The 24482-nt window shown below is 42.6% G+C and overlaps 1 protein-coding gene across 1 annotated transcript in view; it reads left to right on the top strand.

The window, feature by feature from the left end:
- LOC111158428 (latent transforming growth factor beta binding protein 1) overlaps window positions 1–24482 on the top strand; it is a 415776-nt gene that overhangs the window by 41783 nt on the left and 349511 nt on the right. The window contains exon 3 of the mRNA XM_022520435.1: window positions 3359–3656. Within this exon, the coding sequence (XP_022376143.1) occupies window positions 3359–3656 (298 nt within the window). The remainder of the gene's footprint in view (window positions 1–3358; window positions 3657–24482) is intronic.

Here is a 24482-nt window from a genome sequence, read left to right as displayed (position 1 = left end):
AAGGGCAACAATGTAAAACAGATTTATCACAGCAAGAATTCAATAAAATAAATGCAACTATATGTGAAAACACCAAATTTGCACTTATAAAAATATACCTCCTAATGTATGGGATTGTTGAGCCACTATATTGTACACCTGAAGATACTATAACACTGTATGCTAATGATAGTGGAATTAGAAAAAAAAAATCCTCAAAAACTGGCTGGTGGAAGAGTGCCAGTTTCCAAACACTTTATGTCTGTCCGTGGTTTTCACACTTGACGATGCATCTGCCTCATGTAGAAGACAGTCAGACTGCTGGACTGCCTTTTCCGATTCGCGGGCCCCGGGGTGGCCCGAGAATGTGCATTTCTAGAGAGCTTCGCATGCGGCTGCTGGTCCAGGCACCACGCTTTGGGAAGCGAGAACCACGCCTGCGTGAGGTCCTAGTTCCAAGGAAAAATGGCTTGATAAAATGTGGTTGCAAGACATGAGTTTTGCTTGTCTTTTCATATCAGGTGAGGGGCTTATCTTGGCAATTAGGGACTGTGTCCCCCGAACTCCCCGCCCCAGGTTGAGCCAGCCCCCACTGTCTGTGTGCTCCAGGAAGCTGCTTCTAGAGCCTTCCTGGGGTAGGTGGAAGAGAACATTGTCTAGTTGTTCTCCTTGCTGTACTTTCAACATTTACTGTAAAAGGGTGATAGTGTATCCAGAAACACTACTATATAACACGTTCTTTCTCTTACAGTAGAACTTTTTTTGTAAATTTGTTGAAAATTCTTTCCCTGCCTCCCATACTCTACCAAATTTGAAGAATTAAAAAAAATCTCTACCCTTCTCTACTTCCGATCCATCCACGTCCTCCTCCTAAAGGCAGGCTCTTGTTGTATACTGTCAGTGGTATTTTGGAAGATGACACGATTGGCCTCTATCTAGGTACCAGCTTTTGTCAGCTGCTCTGTGCAGGCTTCCTGCTAGATGAGGGGACGTTTGCAGTACACCTTGGTTGGGAGGAGAAGTGGAAATCATTCTCAGATGTTCAAATGAAACATGTTTCTAATTGAAAGCATGAAGAGAATGTGTACGTGAGAGTGCCTGGGGGGTGATCTCTGGTACAGGCGCAGCTTGGAAAGCCCAGTCCTGTTCTCCCTCGTGGCTACTTCTGTTCTCTCTGGGTGGAGCCCATTTCCATTCTTGTGACATTCCCTAAATAACCGTGGCGGAGAAGGGACCCAGTGGTCATCAGTTGGCCAAGAAAATGCTGATAAGTTAGAATCCTGAACCCTGAAGTGCATAGTTTTGGGCTTTGAATTCTAGAAGCCTAATATGGTAAGAGCTCTTCAGGACCATTTTGGAAAAAAGCAGTTACTGCCCTCCCCTTGCCCCCAAACATGTACAGGTGCAGAGGCCAAGGTTAAATAACTTTCCCCAAGGTCATCAAAGGAGTTGACTGCGTTTTTCTTTGCTTTTTAAGAATCCTTTTCCACTTTTGGAAAATTTGTCAGCCTAGTATTCTGACACTTGATGGTCATTTCTTATCATTATTTGCTATAACTAATATGAATCATATTGTAGGACGATGGGAAAAGTATCTTCTCTCTTTTATAGAGGATCAGGAGGTTGAAGGGCTTTTAGGTCTTGGTCATTCGGCTTCTCCATAACTCAGCCTCCTCTGGTTCATGTCCCTCATCTATTTTGTAAAAATTCATGTGGACTGAATCCGGCATTGAATTTTATGGAGATTTGTAGTGTGATCTGCCTGACGACCAAGAGTTAAAGTTAAAAGTGGACTGATAAAAAAAATCAGTTGGCGTAAATCAGAGCCTTTGGACACATAAAGAAGAAACTGAAGGAATCCTGTCCATCAGCCTATAACATCAACCTAATACACCTAATAAAATTTAAGTCCGTAACCGCTAAACTCCTCTAGTACCTTGCCTATGATGAAATCCACTTACCTCCGGTCAGTGATTCGGAATACGTGCATCCTATCGGATAGGAGATAAAGAGCTCGTTTCTTTTTGGTTGCCTTCCCTTGTAACATGAGGAATGGTGTACAGGGCACTGGCTTTTACAAACAAAAGTATGAAAGTGTACGTTGGATGCTTGTCAATCTGTGCATCCTTCTGCCCTGTAAAAACAAGAAAGTGGGTTGGACTACATTTCTCAGTCACTCCAAGCTCTGATAGCTTATGTCAGATGAAGTCTGTTGCACCTTTGGGGGTTTGAGGTGGAACTTGTTTTTTTGTTTTGTTTGTTTGTTTTTCTGCTGAGTCTTATTTGGATACCTAAAATTGACACAGAGCACAGTTTAAGAAGGGCAAAGCATTTTCTTAAGTTTTTCCTTTGTTTCTGATGCATTTCTGAGCGGCACTGTGATAGAGTGGTTAGGAATGATGATGTTGTAGCCAGGTCACTTGGATTCAATTCCCAGCTCTTCTGTTTACTCACAATCGTGTGACCTTTGGCAAGTTACATAACCCCTGGGTGTCTGTTTCTTCCAACAGTTAAATAGGCAAAATAAAACATCTACTTACAGCAATTGCGGGGGGATTAAATTCGTCGATACCTCATGAGAACAGTGCCTAGCACAGAGAAAGTCATTAATAAATATGAGCTATCGTCATTGTTGTTATTGCCATCTTGTTTTGTCTAAAAGTATTTTTTGTTTTTGAGAGGCAGTGTGAGTGGTGGTGGGAGAGGGACAGAGAGAGAGAACCTTAATCATGTTCCTGACACAGGGCTTGAGCTCACAGCCTTGAGATTATGACCTGAGCCCAAACAAGAGCTGGAAGCTTAACCAACCAAGCCACTAAGGCACCCCCTCCATCGTGGTTTTTTTTTTTTTTTTTTTTTTAATTTTTTAAAAAGATTTTATATATTTATTTGACAGAAAGACACAGTGAGAGAGGGAACACAAGCAGGGGGAGCGGGAGAGGGAGAAGCAGGCTTCCTGCTAAACAGGGAGCCTGATGTGGGGCTCGATCCCAGGACCCTGGAATCATGACCTGAGTCGAAGGCAGCCGCTTAACTGACTGAGCCACCCAGGTGCCCCTCCATCATGTTTTTAAATACAGTTTTATTTTTTTGGGGGAAAAATACTGGTGCTAATGTGAAGGCTTTGGAAGAATTTGTGAAGTCTACAAAACTTTTCTTTTTTAAAGATTTTATTTATTTATTTGACAGAAATCACAAGTAGGCAGAGAGAGAGGGGAGAAGCAGGCTCCCCGCTGAGCAGAGAGCCTGATGTGGGGCTCGATCCCAGGACCCAGAGATCATGACCTGGGCTGAAAGCAGAGGCTTTAACCCCCGGAGCCACCCAGGTGCCCCTACAAAGCTTTTCTTCAAAGTCGTGTCTTCTGTTGTCTTTCTGCAGCAAGCTGTGTTCCACCGTGCCAGAATGGAGGGATGTGTCTCCGGCCTCAACTCTGTGTGTGTAAACCGGGGACCAAGGGCAAAGCCTGTGAAACCATAGCTGCCCAGGACACCTCGTCACCAGGCTTTGGAGGGCAGAGTCCCGGGGCTGCTTCCTCCTGGGTCCCTCCTGAGCAAGCAGCAAAGCGCACTTCGCTGAAGAAGGCAGACAGTCTACCACGAGTCAGTCCCGTGGCCCAGATGACCTTGACCCTCAAGCCGAAGCCTTCAGTGGGACTGTCCCAGCAGATTCATTCTCAGTGAGTGTTCAGCTTGCCTCCGCTCAGGAGCTCCTTCATTATTGTCCTGGATGCATTGCTTTCAGTCACTCCGCTTGTTCTGCACAATTTGCTGAAATCACTTGGATAATAATGTCTTCTCTTGCTTTAAGGTTTACACATCAAGTCTCTTAAACATGTTTGGTGGATCTGTTTAGTCTCTGCAGGGAAGACTGACCATAAACATAAACCAAAGCCTTAGAGAGGACTCGGGGAATCAAGGTGGGACAAGGATAACAAAGATAGCTATTTGTGATGCAGTCCTGAGTTAAAAAATTCTTCTTTTTTAGCGGGGTGGGGGAAGTGTCTAGAGTTTTGAAATAATTTAAGAAGAGAAACAGGAGGGAAGTTTGCAAAGACACATGGAAATGGCAGGAATGCCGCACTGCTCAGAGAAGGTATTCAAGTGAGCGGGAACCCTGGGAAAGAGCATTTCTCAACCTCGGTAGCAGGTTAAGTGTCTCTTCTAGTAACACCATGTTTACATCCCAGTTGCCACTCAGGTCCATTTTTGGTGAATGAGCTTGTGTTCTATTTATGGGAACGTGGTTTTTTCTTAGCGTTTGGAAGTAAGTGCCATTCTGCACACAATGAGGACTCCTGGATAAGACTGCTTATCCCCGCCCTCTTCTGAGCGGCCGGGGGAGCAGTCCTCACCGCCCAGCGGCTTTACCTCCATTGTTTCCTTCTAATTAGCTCCTCAACACGGATAACAAGACACAGAATGTACTGCAACTCTCACTTGTCATTTGTCTAGGAATGTAAAATACAGGAAGTTCTCCACTTGAAAATGGGCTTGACCCAGCGGTTCATTTGTAAGTCATTGCTGGGAATTTGGAATACTTTCCCCCCCTGGAGACAGTTTCCACATGGTGACTGGTATCCAGGCAGCCCACAGGAGTTATTTAATCTGCTAGTATAGATGAAATTACCCTAATTTATACTTCCCCTTCAAGTAGGCCACCTACTGTCCCAACTGAGTGGGGTCCTCATACTTTTCCCTCTTTCTTCTTCTTCCCTCCTCACCCTTCTGTTTTTCTTTCATTTTTCTCTCTAATTCTTCTTGTCCTTCTGTTCTACGGTGATAAACAGATGCGGGGGCTAGTTGGAAAGCTGACCACGTTGCTAGCATTTCCTTTGGAGAACACAGCCCGCGACAGGTCCGGCGAATCCGTAGTCATGGCTCACTCTGTGTCAGGGACTCTTTCAAGTGCTTTGCCTATATTCTGAATTTACAACTCACAGGGACCCCATAAGGTGGGTACTATGATGAACCCCGTTTTACAGATATGGAAACTGAGGCTGTACAGAGTGGTTATGTAATATGTAACCCTTAATAAATGGATAATATTCACACATGTTAGGGTTTAGGTAGAGGCAGTTAGGACTCGGCATCTGTGCCCTGAAGTAGAGGGTGGTAGCTTTTTCTGCAAAGGGTCAGGTAATAAATATTTTCAGCTTTGTGATGGCTTCTGTTGTAGCTTCTCAACTCTGCTGTTGTAGATGCGGCCACAGACGACGCGTAAATGAACGGGTGTGACTGATCCAATAAAACTTATTGATAGACACTGAAATTTGAATTTCATATAAATTTCACATGTCACCCCATATTCTTCTTTTGTTTTTTTTTCCCCCTCAATCATTAAAAGAATGTAAGCGTATAAGAATTCTTACCTTGTGGGTCATACCAAAACAGGCTGTGGGCCAGCTTTGGCCTGTGAGCTGTGCTTTACTGACCTTTTCTCTAAAAAGATAATGGTGCTTTTTTGGGCCGGAACGTGGATGGAACTGTGTGTCCTTGAAATGAAACAAAGCTTTGATGATCTCCTAGCTAGACATCTCTCTTCCAGCATTGGTCTGGATCTTAAAAACAAAGAACAATTCCGTGTAGAGCCATGCCTTGGCAATCAAGAGTCAGGTTACTGTGCATTGCAATTATTTTTTTCTTGCGTTACTACTTACATAAACTGTGAAGTAATTTACAAGCGATAGTATTCATCTTGAATATCACTGTCTCCTGTTACAGTTTGACCCTCTGTGATGTGTATATATAGATTGTTAGTAAGAACCATATGTCAGAAGTCAGATAAAGGAGGAACTTTTTCTTTCTTTTTTTGGTAGCAGCCGTATAATTTAGACAAGAATGTTGTGAGTCAAAGAGGTGGCTAAGGTTTCAGCTCAAACACGGCTTTGGAAAAATAAGTCAGTAGATAAATTTGCTTCAGAGCCTTCATCTGCTGAATGAAGACACTTTTTACCCTGGTGTTGTTACAGGGTGTGTGCGTGGGTGTGCCTCCAGTGTGCTTTTGGGTAAGGAGATGGGATAGCCTGGGGCACTAGCAATTCTGACAGTTTCTTAATAAACTTTTATAGCTTGCCCTGTTAGCTGGGCACTGCAAGGGGTACTAAGAGGTACACGATCCAGTTCTGCTTTTAAGGAACTTTTGAAATGATTGATGAGCTATAACTTTCGAGGGATGCAAAGGCAGAGGGGGGCAGCTGGCCTGTGGATGATTTTAGGTAATGACCGAATCACCTGAAACCCTATTTAATCAAACTGCCAAAGAACACCTATGATGGGAACCACTTTCTGCTGCTTTTGGGAGATGTAATAATTCTTAAGTTAGCTTTTTTTTTTTTTTTTTTTTTTAAGATTGCCTACTTTAGGGGAGTTTCAAGGTTTTGTGTTATTTTAATCTACTGAGGGAGGAGATTGATTAAGCCCCCTTGAGGTGCTTGTAGACATAAAGATAGCTAAAATATCAAAATGTGTATTTAGTGTTCTACTCATTCTGTGGCATCTGAAGCCCTTCAGTCTTGATCCTTTATTCCCCAAGCTGTTAACTGAGCACATGCTAGGTACCACACATGCTGGGTACAGAATGAGCAGATAAACAAAATGTGTGTTTTCCTGGAGTTTAGGGTCTCCAAAGAGGGAGACAATTGCACTTGGTGTAATTAAACCATGATGACAATTGCTGTGGTGAAAATTGCAGTGAAGAGCCAGGAGTGCTGGGTGGGTGCAGGGTAGGACGGCATGGGGGCTCTGGTGATCTTAATAGGCTGTCAGGGAAAATCCTACTGAGATGATGACCTTCAAGCAAAGGCCTGAAGGAAGTGAGAGCATGAACCCTGAAGAAGGGTGTGTGCTTTTACTTACCCACTGCTGTGTAACAGATCATCTCAAAACTCCACAGCCTAAAGCAGTAAACATTTATTGTCTGACTGTCTCTGTAGATGAGGAACCCCAGAGAGTTGTGGCTCAGTGTCTTTCATGAGGTTCCATTCCACAAGGGTGGCTCAACTAGGGCTGGAGTTTACTTACTCCCCCGTTAGAAGGAGGCTTCCCTTCCTCTCAGCATGGAGCTCTCTGAGAACCGCCTGAGGGTCCTCACAGCATGGCCGCTGGTTCCCTCCAAGATCAGTGATCCCCTGCTGGAGAGAGCAAGGAGAAAGCCACAGAGCCTTTGTAGTCTTTAGCCTTGAAAATACACACCTTCACTCCCAGTGTATTCTCCTCATTAGGAATGAGTCTAAGTCAGATGTAGCCTCAAAGGGAGTGAAATTAAGCTGCTCTGCCTGAAGGGACAAATATCAAAGAATTTTAGGACGAATTTAAAAAAGACCACATTTAGGATATGATTGGATTGGAACTTGATCTAGATGTAGACCAGTGGTAATAAAAGGTTGTAAGGATTGGTTGAAAAACCAAGTTAAACACTTAAGATTTTAACAAAACAATTCCAAAAATCTACGACAAAGCAAAATAGAAAAAAAGAAGGGAATACAGAGGGAAACTGTAGTTTAAAAGAGGCTTAAGAAACATGCTAATTAATCAGAATGTTTGGCCTATGTCTATCCTGATTAAAAAAAAATGTAGGGGCGCCTGGGTGGCTCAGTGGGATAAAGCTTCTGCCTTGGGCTCAGGTCATGATCTTGGGGTCCTGGGATCGAGCCCCGTGTCGGGCTCTCTGCTCAGCGGGGAGCCTGCTTCCCTTCCTCTCTCTCTCTGTCTGCCTCTCTGCCTACTTGTGATCTCTGTCAAATAAATAAAATCTTTTAAAAAAATGTAAATAAAAGCAAAAAATGATGTATAAGCGAATCATGAAAATACTGACATTGACCGGAAACTTAGTGGTAGCAAAGGATGATTGTTGAATTGGGGGGCTGTGATGAAAACATTATAGTTCCGTAAGGAGAATGATGTTAAAAAGAATTCGCAGATGAAATCCCACGCTGTCTGAGCTTTTTTTTTTTTTTAAAGATTTTATTTATTTTTTATTTATTTGGCAGACAGAGATCATAAGTAGGCAGAGAGGCAGGCAGAGAGAGAGAGAGGAGGAAGCAGGCTCCCTGCTAAGCAGAGAGCCTGATGTGGGGCTCCATCCCAAGACCCTGGGATCATGACCTGAGCTGAAGGCTGAGGCTTTAACCCACTGAGCCACCCAGGCACCCCACCGTCTGAGCTTTGATTGAAATTATTCAGTGGGTTGAGGTGTAGAGGTAGTGAAATTGGCCATGAGGGGATAATTATTGAAGGGGGATGATGGGTCCCTGGGGGTTTCTCACAGAGCTCTATTTTTGATGTTTTCTGTAACAATAATGATAGAACAAACCAAGAGAAAATTTCAAGTGGGAGGAACGTTGTGATTTTTTTTTTCTGCCTTAGAAAATTAATCTGGCTGTAGTGTCTGCAGTGGATTAGCCAGAGAGGTCACTGGAGGATGGCTCTGTAACAGGTGTGAGGAAGGACGTGGACTCAGGAGTGCCTGTACGTGAAAAACCTTGACATGGCATGAAGTGTGGGAGGCAGAGGTGAAGAGGATTGGGTGTGATCCAAGCTTGGGACTGTGGGAGGAAGGAGGGATCAGAGGTCTTCCCATCCTGCTGTTTTTGAAGGTTTCTTCTGTAATATCATGGGTCTCCAGGGTCTTTGAAGTGGTTGATTCTTGGTGAATTGATGATCTCTGACAGAGCTTTATGGGTGAATAGCCGGGATCATTGTTCTGTTCTGTTCTGTCAGGGACGAAAAGCAAGTGGGTGTCCATGGTTCACGGCAGGACACTTGAGCAGCTCTTGGTTTTGAAAGACCCCAGCCAGGGCATTCTGGCAGTAGTCACTGCTGTAGATGGTCATTTCATTCGTGCTTTTCATGGAAGGTGTTCATTATTACGGTGTTCCTTTTTCCAGTTTTGGCAGGCCACATCACAGCTACTCTGTGAGCCAAAGAAAAGACCAAAGGATGCCTCCTCCTCCTGTATGCAGATTTTGGCCGCCACTTCCGATTCTTTGAACTTCTTCTTGACCTTGGGAAATTCCGTATTAACATTTCGGGTTACTCTCAGAGTGTATCCTATAGATGTTATCTGCGTACGGCGCTCAATGTCTTTGTCGGAGAATTACCACTGTTAGGTCACCCGTGCACCTCTAGTGTCTGTCTTTCGTCCTCTATGCAAAAAGGTGTTAATGCTTATAAGTTGTGGTGGGGAGATTCCACAAAGGAGCAAAATTCAAAATTGTTCAGTGTTCCAGAACTTTTTCATCACCTGTCAGTATCATTATTCACATATATATTGAAGTGACCCATAAAAGTTTGCTGTCAGTCCTCTGCATTGCTCACTGAGACTGTTTGGACTTGTGTAAAGTGTCTGTCTTTATCCTTGTTAATCATGATGGATGTTACAGGCACTGACCATGGAACCACACGGGAAGGTTGTGAGGGCCAGTCTTTAGCTGCTGATGTCTTTTTGTCACTAGAGAGGGTTGGTACAAATGACTGCTGCTTTGCCAAGTGGGAGCTGTTATCTCTACGGTATAAAGAGGAAGCACTTTTGCAGGAGACACTGTACCCAGTCCCCTCTCTTGGAGCTTGAGAAGGAAGTCTGGTTTCACTCAGGATATGGATGTCAGAGCTATCTGGTGAGCTCACATGTGTCTCATCTTTTTTTTTCTTCCCTGATGATGGCTATTTTCATCATCTTGTGGTGTCCTGATGTTAGAGAGGATGGTGGTTAGTTTCCCTGGAAAAATCCTGTCTTGTCTCAGTCCAGGTGAGGGGGACTGCATTTATCTAATGGCATTAACTTTCCCTCTTTTTCATTCTCTTCTTCCCAGGGATGTGGTGAAGAGAAAGGAAGCAAATGAGCCAATGTTCTTTTAAAAGACAGGAGTAATTCAAATGCATTCTATATTTATCAAGTGAGCTCATAGTATGCCAGATATTTTCTAAATATAGGCAAGGCCCTTTAGAATCCACATTGACTTGATGGGTTCCACTTTCCAAGTTCTTGAGAACTCAATACTTTGCATTTACTGTGGGTTAGTGGATAGGAGGCAGTGCTGAGTGATGTCTGTCCTGGGGAGAAGAGAGTGCTATGCTGTTCTTCATCTTTGCCCCTTTCTTACCTTCCTGTCACTGTGGTTGTGAGTCTTAAAAAAAATAAAAAAGTCCAAACCCCAAAATTATATGCCATGATATCTATAAGCTTGGGGGGGCTTAGTGTAATATTCTTTCTTTCCAGTACTTTCTCCTACTTAACAGCAACAACAACAATGAAATGTAAGCTCCTTCCCTTTATTTGGGTTTCCTCATGCTACCCTGAAAGCGGGGGGGGGGGGGCTCATTATAAAACTACACCAACAGGGTGCCTGGGTGGCTCAGTTGGTTGGGCAACCGCCTTCAGCTCAGGTCATGATCTCATGATCCTGGAATTCCGGGATCGAATCCCACATCAGGCTCCCTCCCCAGCAGGGAGTCTGCTTCTCTCTCTGACCTCTCTCCTCTCATGCTCTCTCTCTCTCTAATAAATAAGAAAAATTAAAAAAAAAAAAAACTACACCAACAGTTAAAAATTTGGGGAGAAGTTTTAAACTTTTTGTAGCATAATAATTGAGATTGGGATCTTACCTAAACTTATGAAAGAAGTCAAGGAAACGGTCAGTACTTGAATGGGCAGTTTCCCCAAATGATCTCTCAGCCTAGAGGTGGGGGACCTTGCTCAGTCTTGACCCTCACCCGCTATTCTGCTGATTGTCCCACGGGGCTCCTTTCTGTGCTTCCTCTACCCCCTGTTATCATAACACTCACTACACAGTTTTTCATCTCTTTATCGCCATGGGTACACAGAAGGGCTTTGATAAATGTTGAATACGTTTTTTTAGTTTTTTTCTAGAGGAAAAAAAATAAGGTCTAAGTCCTTGTGTGAGTATTGTCTCATGAATACCTACTTGTATTGCAAGGAGTTACCTTTTGCTCTTGGAATAATGCTCTTTGCTTTTGTAAAGCCCTGAATGCTTTGCAGAGTACTTTGCATTCCTTTTGTGTCTGATCTACCTAACATGTCTACGCAATGAAGGTCTTGATCCTACATGATGGGGTGGGAGAAAAGGCAGAGTGGCAGAAAGTTGATGAAAAGGAACTCAATGTAAGGATTTTAGTGTACGTTTTATGGCACTGTAGGGATGGGTTGAGAACTCATTGTTTGAACCAGTGATTGCTTTTATCATTTTATATGCGTATTTAAACTTAAATAATTGAAGTTTAATTGAGATCACATACGTAGAGTCCACAAATCAAAAGTGCATTAAGCCTAGCGATTATCCCAAAGTGATAACACGCTCCTGTAAGTATCACCCACATCAGAGTAGAACATGCCAGAACCACATAAGCCCCCGTGTTCCTAGATCTGCCATCTCCCTCCTTCCCAAAGGGAGTTGCTGTCTTAATGTCTAACACCAGAAATCCAGCTTTTCAACAGCATATCTATCAACGAATCATATAGTGCATGTTTTTTCACCCCTTGTTATGTCTCAGATTCGTCTGTGTGGTTGTGTGCGGCTGGAGTTCACAGGGCCAGTGCCAGAGACTACTGGATGTTTAGAGTTTTTCTAGTTTTTGATTCTTGGGAATAAGGCTGTGGAGGTGGGTATGTGTGGGAATTCCAGAAGATGACCTTCATGAATTCATCAGAAAAACACGCCCAATGGGACATAACCTTGTCAAGGTTTGAGAAGGACTTTATGAGCCATTGTACAGTGTGTGCTCATATTAGGTTCATCTGTTGGTCAGCACTATTTTGTTTGTCAGCACTTAGGGAAAATGGTGAGGTGAGATGGTGTTTGAGGCCCTGGAAGCAGGCACCTTTTCTCCTGAGTGGGACTTGGCAGGAGGACGGAACTGTGGGATGGGGTTGGGAGAGGGAAGGGAGGGGAGGTGACTTGTGCATTGCCCTGCCTGCACCCCAACGAGTCCCATGAGGAAGGCTGCGCCAGGAGTAGTTTCGAGATAGAACCAGCAGCTGGCTGGGTTTAAGTTCTGGTGAAAGGTACATAAGGAATTGGAAACTCAAAAATGTGCAGTTAAAAAGAGCAGGTGTGCAACGATGTGGATGGAACCAAAGGGTATTATGCTGAGCAAAATACGTCAATCAGAGAAAGACAATTATCATATGATCTCCCTGATATGAGGAATTTGAGAGGCAGGGTAGGGGGTTTGGAGGCTAGGGAAGGAAATAATGAAGCAAGATGGGATTGGGAGGGAGACAAACAGTAAGAGACTCTCAATCTCACAAAATAAACTGAGGTTTGCTGGGGGGTGGGGTGTTAGAGGCTGGTTGGGTTATGGACCCTGGGGAGGGTATGTGCTATGGTGAGTGATGTGAAATGTGTAAGCCTGATGATTCACAGACCTGTACCCCTGGGGCAAATAATACATTATATGTTAATAAAAATAATTTTTTAAAAAAGGGCAGGTGCTAGGATAGAATTTGCTTTCCAGTTTCATTGCTAGAAATCAGGATGTTGTTTCATTGTTTTATGCTGTCCCAGTTCTCTTTCATCTGCCTCTTCCTTCTTCCACTTTTAAGGACACTTGTAATTATATTGGGCTCATCTGGATAATTCAGGATAACTTTCCCCATCTCAGAGTCAGCTGATTAGCAGCCTTAACTTCATTTGCAACTTTAATTTCCCTTTGCCAGGTACCCTAATATATTGACAGGTTCTGGATGTGGGCATCTTTGAGGGGCTTGGTAAAATTATTTTGGTAATAATGCTAAAGCCATTATTCTGACTTCCAGAATATTTTCTTAAGGACTCAGCCTTGTTTTTGTGATCTTCCCTGATATTCAAGAGTGAGCCATAGTCACAAGGGATAGTAATCATCAAGGCACCTTTCCATTAATAACATAGCCAGACCTTATGACTCTGATAAAAGTTAGATTTAAGCATTTCACATAGATTGAAGAACTAAATGTAGTCCCCACTGTTCTCTGAAATCTTGGGACCAGCACCCTCAGGCACGTGGTGACCGGAAGAGGGAAAAACCAAGAGCCTAGAGCTGTCCAGGAAGCAGGAGGGGCCCTGGTTCTCCTTATGCCCTTAGCCTTGTGGAGCTGGCATTGAAAAATCAACCCAGTCACAAACAAGTACTTTTTGGCATACAACAGCCCCAAGCACTAGACAAGTGGCTTGGGGGCTCTGATTGCAATGCTTTTGGTGGGGGGTGGGGGGCGGTTAGGAAGGGGTGGGCAGACATGTAGAGGAGAAGGGAAAGAGCCAGGCATGTCCCTTCCTTCCACAATTCGACTGGAGCCCTTGAGCCTGATAATGAATTCCCCATAGGATTATTTTGTGTTAAAATAAATTTGTGCACCGGGAATGAATTAGTTGTCCAAGGACTTGTTGCAGTTGCTGATGGAACTGGGATGGAAACACACGTGAATCCCCTGATAAGCAGTTAGGGCCGATTGCAAATGGTGGACACATGGAACCCGTGAGCTTTAGCCCTGGCCTGCGTGGCTGATCCGAAACCGGAGAACGATTTTTAGAGCCTGACTTTGGGTGTTGCCTAGATTACAGTAAAAATCCTTCTCTGCATTTGGATATGTCTGGCATTCCATAGATACTGCCCGTGAATCCTTCCAAGGTGCCCCTAGGGTTGCACTAAATCCTTTTTCCTTGTTTTCCTTGGCTTAACAGTTTATGTTCAAGCAGCTTGTAGACTAAAATTTAAGACTAAACTTTTATAGCTGTTCTCTGCCCCAGCGTTGCCTGGGATCAGAATAAAGAACCTGTTAAAAATAAATAAATAAATAAAAAGAACCTGTAAGTCGTACGTCCTCTGTGAGGGAGGTGATGAGCACAACTCACGTTATAAAAAATAAGCATAAGAAGGAAATGAAAAAACAAGTTCATGTGTATGGTAAACCTGCTTAGAGTTAGTATGTTTTCGCTGTGGCTCTCAAGGTTGAGTATATTTTTGACCTTTTTATCTGTTCCTTGAATGCGTTAGAGATGACCTAGCAAAAAGAGCTGATCTTGTGGTCCCAGAGGCAGGAACTTCGAAGTGGAAAGAATGTCTCCTTAAACCCTGTGGAGAAAAGAAACCCTAGATTTCATCAACCCAGGGAAAAATGTCTGTCATTTTTCAGGACTGCTATTTCTGGACAAGATGTTTATGTGTTTGTGCAGGATAGCAGGAGGAACTGGGAAGACTGGATGAAATTAAACCGTGGACTGGGGAATGTTCCTATACCCGCTAGAGTTAGGTGGATTTTCCCATGAGTAGGGTGGGGAGGCTCTGGCTGGCCCTGTATCCCAGGTGCCTGGGATTTTATCAGGTATGAAGTCTGGTCCACAACTGGAGGATCTTTTCAAAATATAAATCTCGTCTTGCCTTGCTTCACATAAGAGCCTGCCATGGCTTCTCAGTGCTCTGAGGAGAAAGATGAGTTCTCCCCTCCTGGGACATCAGACTCCCTGGTCTCATCTTGCACGCTATCCCCTAGTTGTCATCATGCACAGGCACTAGCCTGTCACCATGTCCCAGGCAGCTCCTTAACCCTGTCCAGCTCCTTCCTGGCACATTGTCACAGTCTGCCCCCCTCCCTCGCCCGTGTTCCTCTTCCCTGCTAACACCTGCTCGTTTTCCTGCTTTCCATTTTCTCAGGGAAGCATTCCCTGACACCTCTGTTACTCCCTCAAAGATGCTGTCATGACACCATTTCCCCATCCCCTCCCTTCACAGCATTCATTTCAGTTTGTGTGATTTACTCTTCTTGGCACAAGGCTTCCTTGGTGAATGAATAAATGCAGGTGATACTTGGACGGCTCTGGATCCAGAGGTCTGGCCATGAAGGAATGCAGATAGTAGCCCATCGGCTAAGCTGCCTCAGTTTCCTCCCAGTAATCTGAAGAGACCAGTTTAATGCGTCAATGAGGAGAGGAGGCAAAAAGTGACTCCATCACCCCCCACCCCATCTTGGCCAGCAGTTCCGCCCCAACACCCCATTCTTTGGTGGTGCTTCTAGGTGACGGTAGGACCCACTTGCTGTCTATCTCTGACAGTTACAGATTCTGTTTAGTTCTCCGGATCATCTCTTCTTGGCCTTTGCAAAGTCAGGTCTTCTCACTCCTTGCACTTCTTCAAATGCCAACAACTCCTGAGAGACACGTTAGCAAGTAGAAAAGGGACCGCTAAGCCCAGGCAGCCAGTTTCTTGGGAAAATGACTGAAATGGACACTGAAAATCCATTTTATGAGCTTGAACTTCCTAGTCCTCATGAGTATTTAATGGAATATTAATTGATTTGCACCTTGATGGAAGATTGGGTGCAGTTCTCAAAAGCAAACAGGGAGGGGCAGGCAAACTTAATTATTTTTCATTTAGAGTTATTTTTCACTTAGACTGAAACCATTTTTCACTTAGAGTTCCTATGGTTCCAGAGTACATGATTCATGGAGTTGGCAAGGAAATGCAAGGAAATATTTTATCAATATCAGTGTCTTTGAAAAGAATTACTCCTGGGACGCCTGGGTGGCTCAGTCATTAAGCATTTGCCTTGGGCTCAGGTCATGATCCCGGGGTCCTGGGATCGAGCCCTGCATCGGGCTCTCTGCTCTGTGGGAAGCCTGTTTTCCCCTCTCCCACTCCCCCTGTTTGTGTTCCCTCTGTCGCTGTGTCTTTCTCCGTGAAGTAAATTTTAAAAATCTTTAAAAAAGGAATCCTGGTTATTCGTCCCTTTTGAGAGTTATTTGATGAAATGGGAAATGGAACAAGAATGCATTGGGTACAACCTTTTTTCCATCAAACATCTTCATCCAGCACAGATCATAACATTTTATAACATAAGAAGATGAATGTCTTGCCCAGAGTCACATGGTTGGGTAGTAACAGAGCTGTGACTTGAACCCGACCACTTCTTAGTCTACGTTCTTAGTCTACATTCTCCTTGCTGTTTTTTATATGCCATTGTCAGACTTTTTGCTATCAAAGTGTAGGAAAAAAATTTGCACAGCATATTTGAAGCCGAAAACCTAAAAAAGATAGAGGGGTGATGAAAAATTTGAGTCATTTCATGAATTTTCAAGTAAAATACTATTGTTTGACAAAAAGTTGTCTATTTTCTAAACAATCGAGGTTCACTTACCAAAATGTGTCCTGTCTTAAGAAAATGTGACAGTTACTTACTTCTTTATCTTAAGTTACCAATATAGAGGCTGTTAAAAAGTTATTGGACTATTTGCCACAGATACAGAATTTACTTTTTAAAAATTCTCCTATTAGGGCTTTTTTTTTAAAAAAAAGATTTTCCTTATTCACATTAGAGATAGATAGAGCATGGGCAGGGGGAGGAGCAGAAGGAGAGGGAGAAACAGACTCTGCACTAAGCGGGCTTGGGAAGACCCACGTGAGGCTCAATCCCACGACCCTGGGATCATGACCTGAGCTGAAATCAAGAGTCACGCTCTTAACAACTGAGCCACCCAGACGCCCTTCATCTTCAGGCTTTCTTGACGTAGGCATCACTTTTATTGCTTGTGAAGCCCACCGCTTTTATTCTTTACCGGATGTTGGTGTTTTGCCAAGTGCTGGTATTTGGGGATTTGATGGACAGAGTCTAAAGTGAGACATCATTCTTCCTTAATTTGTTCAAAGCCTTTTTCTGCAGCAGCTAATCCTTCCTAATTCTATTTCTAGGAAGGATGTTCTTAACTCCAAGACAACATGGACATTTTGAGATGATTAAGATGCACTTCACTGAGAAAAGGAATTTGAAAGGAAATGCTTTCTGTTTCCCATACCTCACTCAGGAAGTACAACAGCCATTCACCTTCTAGGCGCTCCACAAAACTCTCCCCTTTCTGTTCCTCTTCCGTTCCTGTAGCTCCTCTTTATCTCCTGGCTTCTTGAAGCTATTTTGAAGGAGAAAAACAGGATTCCTTAAAAAAACCCCATGTCCATGAGTGAGGCAAGCACTTCACCACTTAATTGCCTTCATGTCTTGAAAGGTGACTTGTGAATGTAAATAGTTGGAGAATTTAGTGTATTAGAAATGCTTTATATAAGGTTGAAACACTTTGCCATCTCCTTGATTTTCTTTGTTGCCATGTTGCTTTGTATGACTGGAAGGCAGTGATTTTTATGTGAAGAATATCAGATCCTTGATATTTTGAACAGAGTATGTGTGGTCACTGATAAAACAAATGAACGATAGTCTGTAGAGCATTAGTGGTTCTGAATATTCCTAAGGAGTATATCTTATCACATTGCTCACAGATTAATTTCAGTTTGTTTTTCTTGGTTTTTTTTTTTTTTTAACTGAGGTTGAACAGTTTCCAAATGTTTATTAGCCCCTTGTGTTTTTATATATAATCTGTTAACATTCTTTATCCCATTTAAATTTCTACTTGCATAGAATTTCTATGTAATTTCTAGAAATGTTCTTTTTTAATTTGTAAGAGCTTTTTAAATATTACAGATCTCTTTGTGAGACTTTTTTTAAAAAAAAGATTTTATTTGAAAGAGCATGAGTGGGGGGAGGGGCAGGGAGAGAAGCAGACTCTTCTCTGAGCAGGGAGCCTAACATGGCTCTATCCCAGAACTCTAGGATCATGGCTTAAGCCAAAGGCAGACACTTAACTGAATAAGCCACCCAGGTGCCCCCATTTTGTGAAAAATTTCAAGAACTCTCATAGTGGGGGGGGGGGGCTTGTATGCAAAGAATGTTATTAGTACCTACTGAATTTTTTATTCCCTAATTTGGAAGAAACTTCTTAAACTGAATTTTTGAAAACTGCACTCACCTGGCAGGACAAGAATACAATCAATGACTCGGGTAATATATTTTAGAATACTTCAGTCCTATGGGAGGCTTGTTGGTTGACACAAATATAAATCTTTAGGTACTATTGAACCATCTTAATTTTCAAGATGGTTAAGCTTGTATAGTTCTTAGTGTATTTTTAACTCGGTTGCCTTATCCTAGGTTCACCATAGTGAAGATAGAAACTCTGTTCTCCCCACCTCTGCAGTACAAAAATAAATTTACTATAATTGTTTCATTTAGTCTGTCAATAAATAGTGAGTGCCAACCATATGCCAAGTACTGTTCTAGGCATTCCGGTTGGAGGATCAGACTAGCATATTGATAATAAGGGATAATACTGTATTGACTGGTAAATTAGGTAGTATCTGTTACAGATTCTAGTGGAGAATAAGGAAGGGGGCCATCAGTAGGGACTGGAGTAAAGGAAGACTTACTAGAATCTGGAGGACTTCAAAAGTGAGGGGGAGGCTGGCCTTTATTTTATTTTTTTATTTTTAAAAATTTCATTAACATATGTATTCTTTGTTTCAGGGGTACAGGTCTGTGATTCATCAGTCTTACATAATTCACAGCACTACTCATAGCACAAACCCTCCCCAGTGTCCATCACCTACCCACCCTATCCCTCCCACCTCCCTCCACTCTAGCAACCCTCAGTTTGTTTCCTGAGATTAAGAGTCTCTTCTGATTTGTCTTCCTCTCTGGTTTCTTCTTGTTTCATTTTCCGCTCCCTTTCCCTATGATCCTGTCTTGTTTCTCAGATTCCTCATTTCAGTGCAATTATATGATAATTGTCTTTCTCTCATTGACTAATATCCTCTAGTTCTAAACATATTGTTGCAAATGGCAAGATTTCAGGTTTTTTGATGGCTGCGTAATAGTCCATTGTCTATATATACCACATCTTCTTTATGCATTCATCTGTTGTTGGACAACTGGGCTTTTTTCATAGTTTGGCTATGGTGGACATTGCTACTATAAACGTTGGGGTGCATGTGCCCCTTTGGATCACTACATTTGTTTCTTGGGGTAAATACCCAGTAGTGTAATTGCTGGTGGGGGGGAGCTCTATTTTCAACATTTTGAGGAACCTCTGTGCTGTTTCCCAGAGTGACTTCACCAGCTTGCATTCCCACCAACAGTGTAGAAAAGTTCCCCTTTCTCCTCATCCTCGCCAACACCTGTTGTTTCCTGACTTGTTAATTTTAGCCATTCTGACTGGTGTGAGGTGGCGTCATGGGGCTAGTATCCAAAATCTATAAAGAACTTGTCAAACTCAAACCCAAAGAACAAATAATCCAATCAAGAAATGGGCAGAGGACATGAACAGACATTTCTGCAAAGACGACGTCCAGATGGCCAACAGACCCATGAAAAAGTGCTTCACATCACTCGGCATCAGGGAAATACAAATCAAAACCACAGTGAGAGACTGGCCATTACATAAAGGATATGACAGGATGGAAGATATGCTGGAAGCGAGTCTCTGATTTCCGTAGGACAAATGGAAGATTGATCTATTTGGAGGGAATTGAAGAACAGTAGAAAGTGAGATTGGATGGACAGATCCAGATTCTGGCAGGCCTTGACAGCTGGGGAGAGTGCCGTCGAGTGGGGCTGTGAGAAATGGGGAGGTGCTCCTGAAGAAGAAGGGTAAGATTACCTGTGGGGAGCCAGGTCAGACTAGTACTGTGGAAATGTGAGAACAGCCCAGGTGGTTGTTGCACAGGTGAGAGAAAGGTTCCTGTGGGAGCAGGCCTTGTAGCCCACCTACTTCTCACAGTGACTTCTGGAATCTAATTTTCTTTAAAAAATAGAAGGGGTGCATACTAGCAGTCCAGAAAACCCTTCCTTTGGTTCCAGGCTACGGAGTTATGTAGAGTCTAATGTTTATCTCTCTCTCCCTAGATACATTAAGTCAAAGAATCTGTCATCTTAGTCACTTTAGGAAAGGAAGATGGGGGGTTGTCTTTGAAAGCTTTCTTTTTTCTTCTTCCACTCTGCCCCTGGATTCAGGTTCATGGACCTGTAATCAGAAGCAGATTCTATTTCCTTCTGTGTTGATCAAACTAACACTCTTCTGAATGCATTTGGTGACCATTTGTCATGCTCTGTAGAAAAGTCAGGGTCTCTTTTTTCTTTTTCAGATGTTTCAGACTCCCGTTTTCTACCTTTACCTTTGTTGGCTCTACGGCTTTTGCCCTGGTGTGTTATCTTTGCTCCTTCCAGTATAAGTCTCTGTGTATCCGCTCTGTGGTTTTTGTGCTATGCTAGGAGTGCTCAGCTCACCAACATTCCCCCTCCAGTAGGTGACTGAACTCCCACATTGTTTATGATGTCATTACTGATTGCTAAAAGTGAGCCTTGGCTACTTGGGCATGTGTACACACACACAGGTGTCTAACAGCCTACATGATGATTGGCTCTAGGTATCTTTCTAGTTGGATTGCATTATCTGGTTTCTAGTTGGATTGTATTCTCATTAGTTGTTATTGAAAATAATGTAATGAAAAGAACAGTAATTAAAATCTGAAACAGATTTCATTATTTATTGTATAATGTTAAGTCATAAATTTTGTTTCAGATTTCACTTATGTTTGTTGTTTAGCTTAGATATGGAGGGCCTAGGGGTTGTTAGGAAGGTTTTTGATTTGCTCTGGGAAGTAATTGGTCCATCCCAGGTTACCTGAGAGTAATGCTAGTATTGTCTTTCACAAAAATCAAAAATACTTTCCAAAGCCAGTGAATAAATAATGTGCTTCTCTTAAAAAAATACCTTGTATTTATCACCTTTATATTCAGATTAATTTAGGATGTTCATTAAAGCATAAGGATTTTCTCCTAATTTGAAGGGATACATGCACCCCATGTTTATAGCAGCATTATCAACAATAGCCAATAATGGAAAGAGCCCAAATTTAAAGAAGATGTGGTACACACACACACACACACACACACACACACACACACACACCACAGAAGAATATTACTCAGCCATAAAAAAGAATGAAATCTCGCCATTTGCAATGACGTGGAAGGAGCTAGAGAGTATTATGCTAAGTGAAGTAAGTTCGAGAAACACAAATACCATATGATTTCACTCAAGTGTGGAATTTAAGAAACAAAACAAAGGAACCTCTTACAGGCAAACCAAGAAACAGACTCTTATGCCAATTTTTTTTTTATTATTATGTTCAGGTAGCCACCATATAGTACATCATTAGTTTGTGATGTCGTGTTCAGCAGAGCATTAGTTGCTTATAACACCCTGTGTTCATCACCACACGTGCCCTCCTTAATACCCATCACCTGGTTACCCCATAACCCGACCCCTCTCCCTTCTGTAACCCTAAGCTTGTTTTCCAGAGTCCAGAGTCTCTCATGGTCTGTCTCCCTCTGTGATTTCTTCCCATTCAGTTTTCCCTCCCTTCCCCTGTGGTCCTCCATGCTATTCCTTATGTTCCACATATGAGCAAAACCGTATGATAACTGTTTTTCTCTGCTTGGTTTATTTCACTCAGCATAATCTCCTCCAGTCCTGTCCGTGTTGATGCAAATGGTGGGTATTCATTTTTTCTGAAGGCTGAGTAATATTCTGTTGTATACATGGACCACATCTTCTCTATCCATTCATCTAGTGAAGGGCATCTTGGCTCCTTTCACAGTTTGGCTATCGTGGACATTGCTGCTATGAACAGTGGGGGTGCATGTCCTCCTTTTCACTATGTTTGTATGTTTGGGGTAAATACCTTATAGGGCAATTGCTGGGTCATAGGGCAACTCTGTTTTTAACATCTTGAGGATGTTTTCCAGAGTGGCTGCACCAGCTTGCGTTCCTACCAACAGTGTCAGAGGGTTCCCCTTTTTTCCACATCCTTTCCGACACTTGTTTCCTGTCTTGTTAATTTTTGCCATTCTAACTGGTGTAACGCGATGTCTCATTGTGGTTTTTATTTGTATTTTCCTGATGGCTAGTGACGTTGAACATTTTTTCATGTGTCAAGAAACAGACTCTTCACTATAGAGAACACACTGATGGTTGTGGGAGGGGAGGTGGGCAGGGGGATGGGCTAAATGGGTGCTGGGGATGAAGGAGGGCACTTGTGATGAGCACCAGGTATTGTACGTAAGTGATGAATCACTGAATTCTATACCTGAAACTAATATTACACTGTATGTTAACTAGAATTTAAATAAAAACTTGGAAAAAAAAACCCATAAGGATTTTTGATCAAGCTTTACTAGAAAGTCTTTGGCAAGAAATCAAAAGAAATGATTTGGGACCTCCAATTTCACATGTATTTATTGAGTAATTTACTGTGGGCCAGGTACTGTGCTAGGCTCATGTAAATATTTTTTAATTTCAGCAAATAACCCGTGCCTGTTGTTTCTTTCTTCCTTTTCTATTTCCAGAATGGGTAATTACTTTGGTGTTTTTAGTAGAGAGCTGCCTTTTTTTTTTTTTTATAGAACAAAGCCTATATAGTGTTCTTCCCTTTGCTGGCATGAAGTCAGATGTTTGACTTGTTCCATCAAAGTCCAGTCAGCAGGCCTGAAATTAATTAATCAAAAGATTAGCTCCCTATATCATCACACCGGGCACCATTTCTGACTTACAGACATGGTACCCAGGAAGATGGAGCCAAACCCTAACACACCTTACAAACTAAAACCACTTCAGTTGTGGGCAAATAAATGGGAACTGGGAAAGAGATTTTTGCCTGATCAGAAACACACAGCGATAATAGTGCGTCGATTCCTCGCTCCTGTTGAGTTTTTTGAAGAAAGGGTAGGCCAGCCGCAGGATGAAAGGGCATTCTGTGTGTGTGTGTGTGTGATACTTCGCAGAAGCCCCATCTGAAATCTTAACTGGCTGCAGCTGGACAGGCTTCCTTTCGTATGGAGACGCTGCCTCTAGTGTTTAGGGAGAAAACATACCCTAGGAACTAGTGCGACATTATGGTGCCATCTGTCTTGAAAATGAATTATTTTTTTTTTATTGTCTGCTTCATAGTAGTTCCCAGACAACTGAGAAACGTCAATGAGCCTTGGTGCTATTTTGCATATGGACACATTCCTGCTGGCCAGAGCCTTGCAAAGGCTTGATTTCAAAGGGTAATCACGCCGGGAACCTATCGCTGTGGTGTGATGAGGCTGCTTGCCGTAAAGCTCCCAAGAATTGCACCCTGACCCAGGTTCCTGGGCGAAAGAAGAGTGCATGGGGGCCGCCTGGATGGCTCAGTTGTTAAACTTCTGTCTTCGGCTCAGGTCATGGTCCCAGGGTCCTGGGATCGAGCCCCGCATTGGGCTCTCTGCTCTGCGGTAAGCCTGCTTCTCCCTCTTCTGCTCCCCCTACTTGTGTTCCCTCTCTCACTGTCAAATAAATAAATAAAATCTTTAAGAGGAAGACAAAAAAGAACACATGGAAGAGCCCTTACACCTTCTCTCTCTGGATTCAGGACATCTTCCTCTGCGATGGTATTCCCCCCCCCCCACCCCAAATTCAGAGTTTCACTTTTTCCTATGAGCATTTTGAGTTTCTTTTCAAGGGGATGATGGCATGGATACACAAATCTACAGAGTTGAAAAATGAGACAAAACTTGAAGGTTGGCTTCTTAAGGGAAAAAAAGGCTGAAAATGCTCTTACTGCTCAGATTTTCTTAAAACAAAGAATACTAGAAACATTTGGGTGATAGAAGGGCTCATCAATATTGATGAAGATTTTTAAAAGTTTAAATGTTTAGAGTTGACAAAGCAATGGTGCCCTACGGGAGTGTTTTTTCTTTTTGGTTCGCTGGACTGCTACTTGAAATTGTGTAATGTAAGTGTGTAGAAACCTCTGTTAAACTATTAACATTTGCATTTTAAAGTCTGCCTAGATGAGAAAATGGATTTAGTATTTCATATCCTCTAGAATGATGACAGGCTATAGAAGTGCAGGACAGTGCTGGCACGTTTTCAAAGGCATTCTTCCCTGGTCTGGATACCATCATAGACGCAAAATGGAGTTGGTGGATTTATTATATACATAACATGTATAATAGTTTGGAAGTTAGGTGGTTTTTTTTTTTGTTTGTTTTGTTTTGGTTTTAAGCACATTGGTTAGAGTTGATTAAAGTGTTTGAAATAGTGTCTGGTTTAAAAATCTTGGGGGCTGATTGTTTTTCTTTGAAAAAAAGACTCAGAACTAATGAATGAATATAGAAAATGCAGGCATCCATGCTGATCAGTTCCTGAAAGGATTTCGGTTGAGAAATGTGGACATGATTTGAACTTTTACGATTATGCCATCGGGCAGCAGGTGGCAAGCTTTGCTTTTCAATGAACTCCGGTTTTATTTTTGAACCACGGAATGCCAAAATTTGAAGGTGGTTTGAATCCACTGGAGTATGTCATTTCTTGGCAGTGCAACCTCTAACCACCTCCTTTGCTCATTGTGCATAATTGCCTTTCTTTGGATGCTGAAGCTGATCCCTCAGTTCCCTTTGTTGCAGATGGATAGGAATTAATTCATAGGAGCACAATGCTTTATCCTCTTGTGATTTTAGCAACACATTGCTGGTGGAGAAAATAAATTAAAAACAAATGAGTTTTTGGGGGCAATCCCTGTATGGTTTGTATGAGGTTTTGTTGTACAGCCTTAATACTAACACACACACACACACACACACACACACACACACACACACACACACACAC

Source organism: Enhydra lutris, unplaced genomic scaffold (assembly GCF_002288905.1).
Source record: "Enhydra lutris kenyoni isolate GAN:26980312 unplaced genomic scaffold, ASM228890v2 scaffoldscaffold59, whole genome shotgun sequence".
Taxonomy (NCBI): domain Eukaryota; kingdom Metazoa; phylum Chordata; class Mammalia; order Carnivora; family Mustelidae; genus Enhydra; species Enhydra lutris.
The sequence above is the reverse complement of the archived record's forward strand: the minus strand, read 5'-3'. Positions and strand labels throughout refer to the sequence as shown.